Source organism: Melitaea cinxia, chromosome 2, assembly GCF_905220565.1.
Source record: "Melitaea cinxia chromosome 2, ilMelCinx1.1, whole genome shotgun sequence".
Classification (NCBI taxonomy): Eukaryota; Metazoa; Arthropoda; class Insecta; order Lepidoptera; family Nymphalidae; genus Melitaea; species Melitaea cinxia.
Window position 1 is genome coordinate 8,718,398 of NC_059395.1, and position 12,848 is coordinate 8,731,245.

At 33.0% G+C, this 12,848-nt stretch overlaps 1 protein-coding gene across 1 annotated transcript; it reads left to right on the forward strand.

The window, feature by feature from the left end:
- Window positions 1–679: 679 nt before the first annotated feature.
- LOC123659286 (serine/threonine-protein kinase Pak) lies at window positions 680–10,589 on the forward strand. The gene is made up of 13 exons (XM_045594534.1): window positions 680–873; window positions 1,099–1,230; window positions 1,505–1,665; window positions 3,848–4,019; window positions 4,311–4,426; window positions 6,069–6,170; window positions 7,076–7,191; window positions 7,519–7,647; window positions 7,902–8,079; window positions 8,350–8,551; window positions 9,434–9,549; window positions 10,053–10,271; window positions 10,473–10,589. Exons 2-13 carry the CDS (start codon window positions 1,119–1,121, stop codon window positions 10,587–10,589), a joined length of 1,740 nt encoding a protein of 579 aa, XP_045450490.1. The 5' UTR covers window positions 680–873; window positions 1,099–1,118.
- The last annotated feature ends 2,259 nt before the right edge of the window (window positions 10,590–12,848 follow it).

Sequence of the window (12,848 nt, forward strand, 5' to 3'; positions counted from 1 at the left end):
GACCATGGTTTTATCTTAAGTATCCAGTGTTTAAGTATTAAAAAAAAAGCGTGTGTATCTATGTACGCTCGTCCCACGTAAGAAGTTATACTTCATTAGTCAGATAACTTCACGTTGCTAACTTTTTTTTCGTTGACTAGCTAACTTCGTGGGCGCGCATCGTAAAAATTTACTCTTATAATTTTTCCTCTTACCATTTCCTCTGCCCAAAGGTTGCCTGGAAGAGATCGCTCATTCGCGATCGCGATAAGGCCGTCTTTTGCTCACTCTTGGTGTACAATAGAGTTATTATTATTATTATTGTTATTGTTATTATTTTCCTTAACGCGCCAAAAGAAGTATAATTTCAAAAACTGTTTTAATTAATTTAAACTCTATCAATATAAAACATCACTAAAATTACACTCTTTATAATTTATAGGAGAACTCACAGAAGGTACAAATAAAATAATCTATAATAATAATTAATTATAAAACTTTAGAAAATAGAATAAAACAAATATGTCTGAAAGTATCAAAGTTTAAGTAATTACCTAAGACTAAAATTTATTACGATGTGTGATCATCTATTCACTATAAAAATCTTTACACGATTGAAATTGAAAATTTGAAGCTGAAATAAGTATACTGTACCTACAGACCACAGAGTTACGTACCTACGTACCTACGTTCTACAATCTACATAAGTACATAATCTACATTATAAATGGCGACTCTAGTCATCACTGTTGTCGTTTCTCTGTGTTCACTGTGAAAGTTATTTCAAATATTAGTAAAAGTGTACAACTTTGAGTGGTAAAAGAAGTTGAAATGTAAATGAAAGCTAATAATATAACGTTCTACGTTTCTTATTGTAATTCTATATTTTAATAGGTAAGGACATGTCGTCAAGGAGTATAATTTTGTCGTAGTTGCAAACCTTGCGGGGCGCGTCCATGAGTAATACTGGAGGAATTGTTATGTTATTTACTTTTTGTGCTTCCGAGTTCATCGACATACTGTTAAATTAAAAAAAATCGGATAGAAACAAAGTGCAATGTTGTACCAGTAAACCCGCACGACTTGCTAAGAAATTATGTGGTTTATGTTATATTATAGGACGAGAAAAGAAATACACAATGTCCAGCGACGAAGATAAACCACCTGCGCCTCCAGTGCGCTTAACCAGCAATCGAGCCACAGACAGGGGTGATTCTGTAGCTTCTGTTGATATGAGGCCTTTACCAAAAGGTAATGACAGACTAGTAAAAAGTGTGACTCACAATCAGTATCCCTTTTATTCAAATTGATTATTGAAATGAAACAATGGGTACATGTTATGCATTTAAATATCTGTAACTTTTATTAATGTTAGTTTGCCTTAAAATAATTAAGTACCTTTTTTATTATTAAAATGTTATTACTTTTTCATACATTCAAAATTGAGTCTTAAAAGTTAATAGTAGAATATTCCAAACCAATTTTAATACAACATTGAATATCTAATGTGTATACTTTATTTCAGAACCGGATGACGGTGGTGATAGAAAAAAGAAAACATTAAAAGCAAAAATTAAAGGGTCTAAAAGTACTGCGCATAATGATAACAAACCAAATATTAGCTATCCAACTAACTTTGAACACACAGTACACGTTGGGTTTGATGCTGTTACTGGGGAATTCACAGTAAGTAATAATTGTTATTTTTTTGTAATTTTACATTTCGTCCTACACTTTCAAAGTAAAATTATATATTTCGAAATGTTTATTTCTAAATTTGAAAATATATATGGCTTCATACTTTAGAAGTACAACTTCTATAAGAAATGGCGTAAAAATATTGCATTTGTATTTCGTATCAATCAATGTTGTTTTCTATTAAAGCACTTATTTTAAATTTATGTACAATAAGGCACTATTGAATATATAATTACCACAGAAAAAATTTATGACCACATGTAGTCGATAGAAATCAAACCACAAATAAAGTTTATAGTTTTAATCACCTGAACAACAGTTTCTCATTAATAATTAGCGTAACACAAAAGGACACACTTTGCTTTACTTTCACAATCGTATAAATGTAATTAAAATTATGATAACAAAGATTAATATATGTATCTGTTCACTTGACAATCGACAAGCTCGTTTTTTAGATCCGATTTTAATAATCAAAATTGACAGTTCCATAGATAATCTCTCAGCTTGCTTAGTCGCGGTAGCGAGCCAGTAACCTACGTGGTCTCTGGTGAGCTGCCGGTGTCGCTCGTGTTGCCCGCATTACACGAAGAAAAAAAATATCTTATGATTTATAAAAAAAAGTTGCTTATACAAATAAGCTTTTTAGCTTCCCACACAGCATATGAGCTTGCTTAATTTTTTTGTTAAATCAGCACAAATTTTATATTTTTGTTCCTCCTTTTCATCAAACAGGTCAGAAATAGACTAAAAGAGTAACTTCCTACATAGATTAATTATCGACACAGTAGCAAACATATTTGGTATATTAAAGTATTTACTTAGTAAAATTGTATATTAGCCATTATTTTTAAATAGTATTTAGTTAAAGTATCAAATAAAAATTAAATATACATTAAAATAACTGAATACACATCATAAATACATTATAATGGCGTACAGTAATAGATGCATGTTTCTGCATAGTGAATGAACATTAGAACATACTGTAATATATAAATATAGCTGTCTTTAGTTAGACAGAGTAAAGACTCGATGAATAACTTTAATGAGTAACATAAACTAGTCACTTGTTTTTAATGTATGGATATTTTGTTTTTTGAATTAACTATGGATCCAACAATCAAGTAATCGATTTCCCTGTATTGCCGCTTTTGTTTCAAGCTGCCTATAACAGTAAGTAATAGCTTAGGTTATATCTATGTGCATTTTAAGCTATTCCTACTTTTACTTTAATTAATTATTTCCGAGTTATTATTTCTTCCTAATTTAGTCATAATGTGAGTGAATCAGTATTAAACAGATTAATGATAATTATATTGTTGCTCATAGTAACTATAATGTTGTTTATTTGCTGCTGTAACTTTTATTTATTTATATAAGTTTGAACAATTTTTGCTACGCTTTTAAATGCCAAAATATGTTATATGTATAATTTAATTCATATTATCAAATTTAATGTAAGTGTTTCTTACTCAATATATGGAGCAGCCCGACTGGGGTAATACCTCGGCCTTACAGAAGACCACAGCTAAATAATACTGTTTTCAAGCAGTGTTATGTTCCTTTTGGTCTGTAAGGTGACCAGAGCTCCTCGGGAAATTAGGGATAGGGTCGGCAATATGCTTGTGATAGATAGTTCTGATGTTACAGACCTTTATAACCTACGGTACTCGCTTAGCATCAGGTGAGCCGTACGCTTATTTGCTAACCTATTCATGTATAAAAAAAATATTATATTTTAGTTTCATTAAAATACTTATATTTAATATTATAGTCGACAGTATAAATAACAAGCTTTTATGATTTAAAAGTTTTGACTATAAATTTTATTTGATCAAGTGCAGAATCTTGGACTCTAAAGAGTAGTACACTTTAATTTTGTAGTAGTGCATGCAATTGTAAAGTTTTAATAATTTTGTATTCCACAACAAAACAAAAAAAAAAAAAAAAACAATTCCTTATATTTACTATGCAATAAAATCGTGAATTGACAGGAGTAGTGTCTACATAAATTTAAATTTATTGTTTGTCCTCTATCACAAATGTACAAAAAGCACTACACAAAGGCATGATTATTTATTACATATAAACAATTATCTATTTCTATTGTATAAAAAGTCACTTAGAACATCAGGAATTTCTTTAATGTTGTAAATTGTCAATGCAGGGTATGCCTGAGGCTTGGGCGAGGTTGCTGATGGCTTCAAACATCAGCAAGCAGGAGCAGAAGAGTAACCCACAAGCAGTTTTAGATGTACTTAAATGGTACGACGCTTCAGCAACACAACCGCCACCATCAAAGTATATGACTTCGGCACAAATGCATACCACACATTCAGGTAAACATTCTACAATTTACAGCCTTGTAGCTATTTTTCTTATAATATTTATGATCATTTTGTACCATTCTCACTAACCCCTACTGAGTTTTGATATGGTTAATTTAATGACTTATAAGCAAAATTTTTTAAATGCTACTTATTTTCACTCAGACAATTAAACAAAGTTTTAAACATAAGTATTTTAAATTAAAAAACTTTAAATTTTATCATTGTTGAAGTAAATTTCAATAGATTAAAATAGCATGTGTACTCGTGTATTATAATTACGAATACGATTTTTTTTGACAGGTTCTTCAGTATCGAGAGTATCTTCTAGTAGTCCGTCATCCTCAACACCGACGGACACTGAACACCCTGAACCACCGCCTCCACCACCTTCTCGACCTGACCGCACTAAGAGTATTGTAAGTACTGCTTTTTTTTATTATAGATTAGCTGTGCCCGCGACTTCGTCCGCGTGGAATAAATAAATTTCTAAAATAGAAGTAGCCCAAGTTACGCCTTATTACATCAGCTATCTGCCAGTGAAAGTCCCGTCAAAATAGTTTCAGAAATTAGCCAAACAGACAGACAACAATTTAGAAAAATGTTATTTGGTATATGTACCGTGTATACATCCATATGCATTTAGTAAAAAGCGGTTATTTTAATATTATAAACAGACTCTCCAATTTTATTTATTTGATATAAATTAAAACAAATGCGATGGTATGTAATGATAATTGTGTTTGCTCGCAAACGAAAAAAAAACCGACTTCAATTACATCGACGAGTAGTACAACGTAGATCGACGAAAAAATAGTCAAGTAACTACGCGTTATCAAAGATTACTCAAAAAGTAGTTATCAGATCTCGATGAAATTTAAATGTGACCACATGATAAACTTCGGCTTTCGATTAAATTAAAAATCATTAAAATCGGTAGACCTAATAAAAAGTTATTGCGGATTTTCAAGAAGTTCCCTCGATTTCTCTGGGATCCCATCATCAGATCCTGGTTCCCCTATCATGGTACTAAACTAGGAATATCTTCTTTCCAACAAAAAAAGAATTATCAAAATCGGTACACCTAGTAATAAGTTATTGCGGATTTTCAAGAGTTTCCCTCGATTTCTCTAGGATCCCATCATCAGATCCTGGTTTCCTTATCATGGTACTAAACTTGGGATATCTCCTTTCCAACAAAAAAAGAATTATCAAAATCCGTACATCCAGTAGAAAGTTATGCGGTATAATACAACGTAGGTCGACGAAAAAAGCGTCAAGTAAAAACGCATTATTAGATATAGCTCGAAAAGTAGTTGTTAGACCTCAAATAAATTTAAATGGGACCAATTGGCACACGCCACCTTTCGATTAAAAGAAAATTTGTCGAAATCGCTCCACCGAGTCAAAAGTTCTGATGTAACATACATAAAAAAAAAACAGTCGAATTGAGAACCTCCTCCTTTTTTGGAAGTCGGTTAAAAATATCAAATAGATAGTAACTACTTAGGTTTGAACACATTTGTAACAAATGTTAAAAACACAATTCTACATCGCTCTTGTGAGAAATAAATGACTATGATGTAAAACATTTATTTTAAACCTATTACATATAATTTTTTTTGTTTTGTTAAAATAAAAACCAATTTAATGTATTCTTGCAATTTTAGCTACTTATTATCCAAAATGTACTTAACTATAAGTACTACTAGTACTTAGTTATTTTTTAAATGTGTTAAACGAGTTTACATTGTCAATCTGTGAAGGTAGTTTCTTTTAAATTTTTGCACCTTCAAAAGCGATAATTGCTTTAAAGTAATTTGTTTGAATGTTGGGTAGAACGAAAAAACTAACTCGACGAGTGCTACGATTGCTGCTTGATATTTGTTTGTTGAAGGTTTTTTATATGCATTATTTTATACTTAATAAATAATATTTACAGCACATTTTCTGAATCAAAACAAATTTAAATAAACCAAGTGATTTGCAATAAAAACTCACGGTGGTAAAAAAAAATTGTTATGACTTGCTATCACAATTACAACTTATAATTTGTTACAGTACACGAAGCCAGTAGAGGAAGAAGAGGCGCCTCCTCCCAGACCAATTCCCGCGCCGGTCTCACCACCCCATGTGCCGCATCCAGCTCTCACGACACAATCTGTGAGTATATAGAAGCTCGGAAAATTTAAAGCATAAAAAGAAGGTCAGATCCAGCGAAAGAGCACATGAATTATAAAGTGATGGTTATGAGTTATAGTTTGGGTAAATCATACCTAATCTTATATAAATGTGATTTGTGTTTCGGGTTATACTCCAATCTTCAATTTTCCCTCAATAGGACATGGGGCTCATTGACAATTACAGATCAAACACACACAATTTAGATTTTTGTTATTTAAAACTTAGTTGACAGACCCAACGGACGTTTTCATGTCTTCTAAACTCTCAAACGCGAAAAGTTCAAATGATCATTGTTTCCGTAAGTTATCGATTTTTTTTTTTTTAATTTTTCTCTAGAAGTACCTCTTACAAATTATATACTTAAAAGAACAGTTATTCTCGATTTTTCGCATTACAACAAATTTAGCGAATCATTTTTATTTAAACAAACTCTTCACACTCAACCGTCTCCAGTAGGATTTTCTATGTGTCAGGGGTCCGAAAACACAATACATAACCGTAGACGACCAGACCACGACAAATATCTATATGGCCAATACTAATGTCTGTCGTGAGCGGCTATCGGACCCGCGACCATCAGCACATAAGTTGATTCTCGGATCGCTGCGCCAAGGCGTCATCTCTATTTATTTGTTTATATTTTTATGTATATAAAGATTTCGTGTCCCCATGTTTGTCCGAGCTAATCTCAAAAAGGAACTGGACCGATTTTAATGAAATTTCGCACAGAATGTAACTTTGTCCAACTTAAAATATAGGCTATATTTTATTTCGATGAATATCCGTGATATTTTTCTTTCAAAATTAAAAAAATGCTTAAGGCGGAACAAAGTGGCCAGATCAGCTAGTGTAGTATATGTCATTGAGTACCCGCGTGCCACCAGATATGCAGCCGGGGCGAGCCGGGCGCGCTGGACCGCAACAAGAACCCGGCGGGCGCGCACGCGCCGCCCGCGCCCGCGCCGCCGCCCGCCAACGGCGCGCCGCCCGCCGACACCGGGTACCTGCCACTCATATCTCTCACGGTTGAGCCTGTCCTCTCCCGACTGTCCTGCCCACTTGTATTTCGAATTGTACATCGCCTGTGGTGTTATAATGCATGATGTTCAATAAAAGGAATAGCATTTAGACCCCGTGGATGTTAAAATTTAATTTAAAAAAAAAAACCTTGCTGAGTATAGGCTTCTTTCGCCATGTAAGGTAGGCGCAAATTTAAGTTTTTAAAGTAATAACTTTCACGTCTAAGTCACTTTCCGTTACATTAGTAAATTGGATCGTTGAATTTTTATATAATAAAGTAAGTCACAAGAATAAATATTAATTTCAGGAGAGCAGCTGCACAACAGCAAAGGAAAAAGAAAATGACAGATGAGGAGATTTTAGAGAAATTAAGAACAATTGTCAGTGTTGGCGATCCTAATAGAAAATATACGAAAATGGAAAAAATTGGTCAAGGGTAATTTGATTTATTATTGTGATCTTAGTTAATTATTATTTTTATTATTGTGATGTTAGTTAATTATTATTTTTATTATTGTGTGTAATACATGGTATGGCCCATACAAATATTTGTCATGTGTGGATGTGTTGAGATGGATGTAATGGGATTCCAATTAGTTATTATGAAAACGTTGCATCAGTGCTTATCACAGTTTCAGCATATGTTGATTGAAATTCTTTTCATTTTTTTTTTTTTATCTTTTGTTACAGTGCGTCGGGCACAGTGTACACGGCGATCGAAACGTCAACGGGTATGGAAGTAGCGATTAAACAAATGAACCTTAGCCAACAACCTAAAAAGGAGCTGATAATAAACGAAATACTTGTTATGCGGGAGAACAAACACAATAATGTCGTCAACTACCTCGACAGCTACTTAGTTAATGAGGTAATTAAAAAATTGAGTAGTTAATAAATTTGAATTCATATCTCACACGGTTAAAATATTTATCTAGTTACCGAAACATATGAACCTAAACAATCTTAAAGAGTTATACATTTGAGTGAGTTGTAGTAAATAATGAAATTCAGAATATCAGCGTTCTTAATCTATAGTTGCTTTAGAAACAGAAAGCTTAGTTTAATTGTTATGCTATAAAAACTAATTTTGAATAGAATTTTTATTAAATTAAAAGTTATCGCATTTATTACTTCTCAGGAGCTGTGGGTCGTGATGGAGTATCTAGCAGGCGGGTCTCTAACCGATGTAGTGACTGAGACATGTATGGACGAGGGCCAGATCGCGGCCGTGTGTCGCGAGGTGTTGCAGGCTTTGCACTTTCTTCACACGAACCACGTTATACATCGCGACATTAAGTCCGATAACATTCTACTGGGCCTCGACGGACAGGTTAAATTAAGTGAGTAGCGTGTGACCTGTAGTATACCATCATTCATCAATGTCTCTTTATAGTATACTCAGCGATGAAAGAAAATGTCGTGAAGAAACTTCATATTCTAATAGTTCAAAAGACCTTAATCCTAAGATTTTAACAAATAGATTTATTAGTTTTGTAATATTAATTTGACCAATGATATTTTGCATTTGGAAAACTCAAAAAGAAAATCATTTTGTACAATTTCTATTGAAAATACAATGAGACGAAAATGTTACTTGTGTAAGGGAAGCAGTAAATAATTTGAAACCTTTATCCATGACCACCTATTACGAAATCTTAAACTTCTTGATAGACACACACTTAATCGTGTCTTTGGTATTTTGTTGGATAAAAATACAAAACTACAGTTATATTCCAATCGAATCCATATTACCTTTTATATAATCTACAAGAAATCAAAAAACCTAATGTCATCACAATATGACAATGATCTAGCTGTTAAAGCGTAAAAAAAGAAAGATTTACTGTTACATTTATCTATACTAATATTATAAAGCTGAAGAATTTGTTTGTTTGCTTGCTTGACCGTGTTAATCTCACAAACTACTGGTTCGATTTGAAAAATTCTTTCAGTTTTAAGTAGCCGATATATCCAGGATTTTTTTTCCTTTTGAGAGTCTCCGCTGCGTGCGCTGCTTAAACAGTTAAAGTTTCGCAACTTATACGTAAACGAAATCGCGGCTTAAAGTTAGCACTAGCTAAAAGTAACTATTCCACGCAGACAAAGTTGCGGGCTGAAGCAAGTTATATTACATTGTTTAAGACCCAGTGTTAGATTTTAAAGTCAAATACTTATTCATTATATATCAAATGTTGTACTAATGATTAGTTTCCTCATTTTAGCTGACTTTGGGTTTTGTGCACAAATATCCCCGGAGCAAAATAAGAGAACAACTATGGTCGGCACACCTTATTGGATGGCGCCTGAAGTTGTTACGAGAAAGCAGTATGGACCAAAGGTATTGCAAATACTTGTACTATATCTTGACAATATATCATTATTATCTATCATCAATACATATAATAAAATTGTAACGGATCGCCGTCTGTACATGGAAGATATATAAGAGAAAAAATATTATTGGAACCTTTATCAACGCAAATAGCACCCAAAACAATGATTGTTAGAATTTTTGTCTGTGCGTCTGTGCACGCTAATCTCAGAAACGGCCTATCCGATTTAGATGTGGTTTAGTGTTTGTTTCATGTCAATCGGTTCATAAATAAAAAAATTATGTCAATTAAAAAATCACAATAAACATGTGTGTTGGGTATACGTACATGTATAAATCCATATTACATTTAGTAAAAAGTGGTTATTTTAATATTAAAAACAGACACTTCATTTTATTTATTTGCATAGATTAACTGCAATTACATTCAAAAGAATTATTATTTAATTGTACATTCTCGAAAATAATAAAAAAAATTATAACCTAATATTTTGTATTACATTTTATAGGTAGATGTATGGTCGCTGGGTATAATGGCAATCGAAATGATCGAAGGCGAGCCTCCGTACTTGAACGAGAACCCGTTGCGCGCGTTGTACTTAATCGCGACCAATGGCAAGCCCGACATTAAGGACAAAGAGAAGCTCAGCACCGTCTTCCAGGACTTCCTCGACCAGTGTCTCGAGGTCGACGTCGAGAGGCGAGCCACTGCTCTCGACTTACTGAAGGTTTGTAACTTTGTTTTATTCTAGTGGATCGGAACCTTTTGTAAATTTTATAAATTATGTTACATTTCTTCTTGACTAGATCACTCGGCCAGGAAAAGATATCTATCGATCGAACGCTACTACTTTTTTCTACCTGATATTCGATATCTGCACCCGAGTCGTTACTTATTGTTTTATCCATTTATATCCTTCAAGAATTAGTCGCTCAAGGCACTCATTGACCGAATTCCACAGCACCCATTCCTCAAGATGGCGCGGCCGCTGGCGTCGCTGACGCCGCTCATCATGGCGGCGAAGGAGGCGGCCAAGGGCCATTAGCGCAGGCCCGCGGCGCCCGCCGCGCCCGCGCCCGTCTAGCGCCGCCCGCGCTCGTCCTCCGTCGGCATCATCGAATCGGTGTAATCTATGGTTACTAGTGACTATATCGACGTTCTCCAACGATTTTACCGTCGACTCTATAGGCTGCGATCGACTACGAAGAGTGATCCATATTTTTACAAACCGAAGATCGTTCGAGACGGCAGTCCAGTAGCCGTAGTGACTCGTAGGTATCGTGTAGGACGTTATTTATTGTAATTAGATACGTTATCGCGCGTCGCCGTGTTCCTCTCGCCCGCGTCGTGTAAATTTCGGATAGTATTATTATGTAGATATAGCGTATAGAGAAAAATTATGAAGTTACGATAAAATCTGCAAACGAAGACTGGCAGTTAACTCTTAGGCGTAAACTAATTTTCGTAGAGTAACACCGTTGCGAGCAACCGTTTTACTGTGATGGTAGAGGCGGCGCGCGAGCGGGACACGGCCGGGCGAGCCCCGGCGACTACTGCGATAGCGACAGAGTGCTTAAGAAAAATAAATTGTATTAGTACTAAGATAATGTATTTTCTTATACTAATGGTTTTTAGAACGAGATTCTGATTTCATATTGTATCGTTTGCTATTAGAGCAAGCATTTCATTAAGATTTTCTAATGAGTGATATTTCTATTTAATACTTTTTCGTATTATTTTGACTGAATTTTTATTTGATAGCGGTGTGTCTGTTGCTTCGGCAGTGTAATGCTTTTAGCAGTTGATACTAGCTAACTAGTTTCATCTATTATATATCGAACTGAATATTAATTTATTTCGCTTTATTTTTAAATATTATAATTATGACTATTTTTTTCAATAATTACAATATTTTATCAGTTTTTACGTAAACATTATCCACGGATGATTTACGGCGTTGAAAATTTGATGTTATCAAAGTTCTTGAGTTAATTATTATTACATTGATGAAAAAATAATTTTTATTTTGTGGATTTATCATTGTTAGTCATGAAAGTGAAGCATTTACCTAGTATTAAGTTTATATAGTTTATTATACTGATTATACATAACTAATCCAAAAAATCGGTTTATCTATTGTGGCACAAAAGTTTGTAATATAAAGATGAATAAAAACGAAAATTCATAACGATATAGATTATAACAAGATATTCACCTTAATTAATGAATAAGACAATAGTAGAGGTTAGTTAGTAATCAAAGAAATAATTTAATCATTCTAAACTATATGAAAAGACGATATAATATTTTAAATTATCATCAAATGACTCTCTGCTTTTTATGTTTAGGTTGTGCCGCAAGATGCTGTTAATTTTTTTTTTTTTTTAATAAAATTATTGCTATAAAATTACTTTTAAAATGGAAGTGAATGAAGTATGTGAATGTATGGTAAAACTTTTAATAGTGATCCGCTGAGAAAGAGCTTGTCTATTCTCGTCAACTGTAAATTATTTAAGATAAAGTTAGACATGAGTAGTATACTCTTGACAATATCAATGACCAATTACATTATGTAGCCTTGTTTTTATTTCAGGTTGGTTTTGAACAAATATTCTATTTAAAATTATCCCATTTTTTTATTTATTAAACAGTCTTAGACAAATCATAATTATGAATACAGATTTAATTTCCATGTAATAATCACCTTCAGTAACAATGGCCTATCAAAATAATATTTGACATACAAGACGGCCTACACATGAGTGGCACATCTGTTTATCTGCATCATAAATATTGTGCAATAAGTTACATATACAACTTTATAGCTAAAACTTCATTTGAGCTTGAACGACAGTGACTGTATAACTGAAACATTATTATTGTATTAACTATGTGATCATGAAAATGAATTTGATTATGCACTATATAAGTTGAGATAGTGATTGTAATTATCTACGTAATTTAAGTTGAAAATGTATTAATAAATGTAATATTATATGAAACTATTACATGGTTTTTTCATGATTTTTGACAGTTGTAAACACCAGTGCCATGTATGAGCAACTTGTGCATATACATTACAACCATACTATAAATAAAAGACTCAACTTCATATAAAATAGTTTCATTGCATACTTCGACTTTATTTTGCCTTTATATTTTACTTTGTTATAATATTGTATTCTTTAGGTTGTTTACCAATATTATTGTAGTTGTTTTAAGAACTAGTAAAAACTTGCAAGCTTACACAAATGAATAATAAACGCAATAAATGTCAAAAATATGTTTATTTCAATAGTAGCCG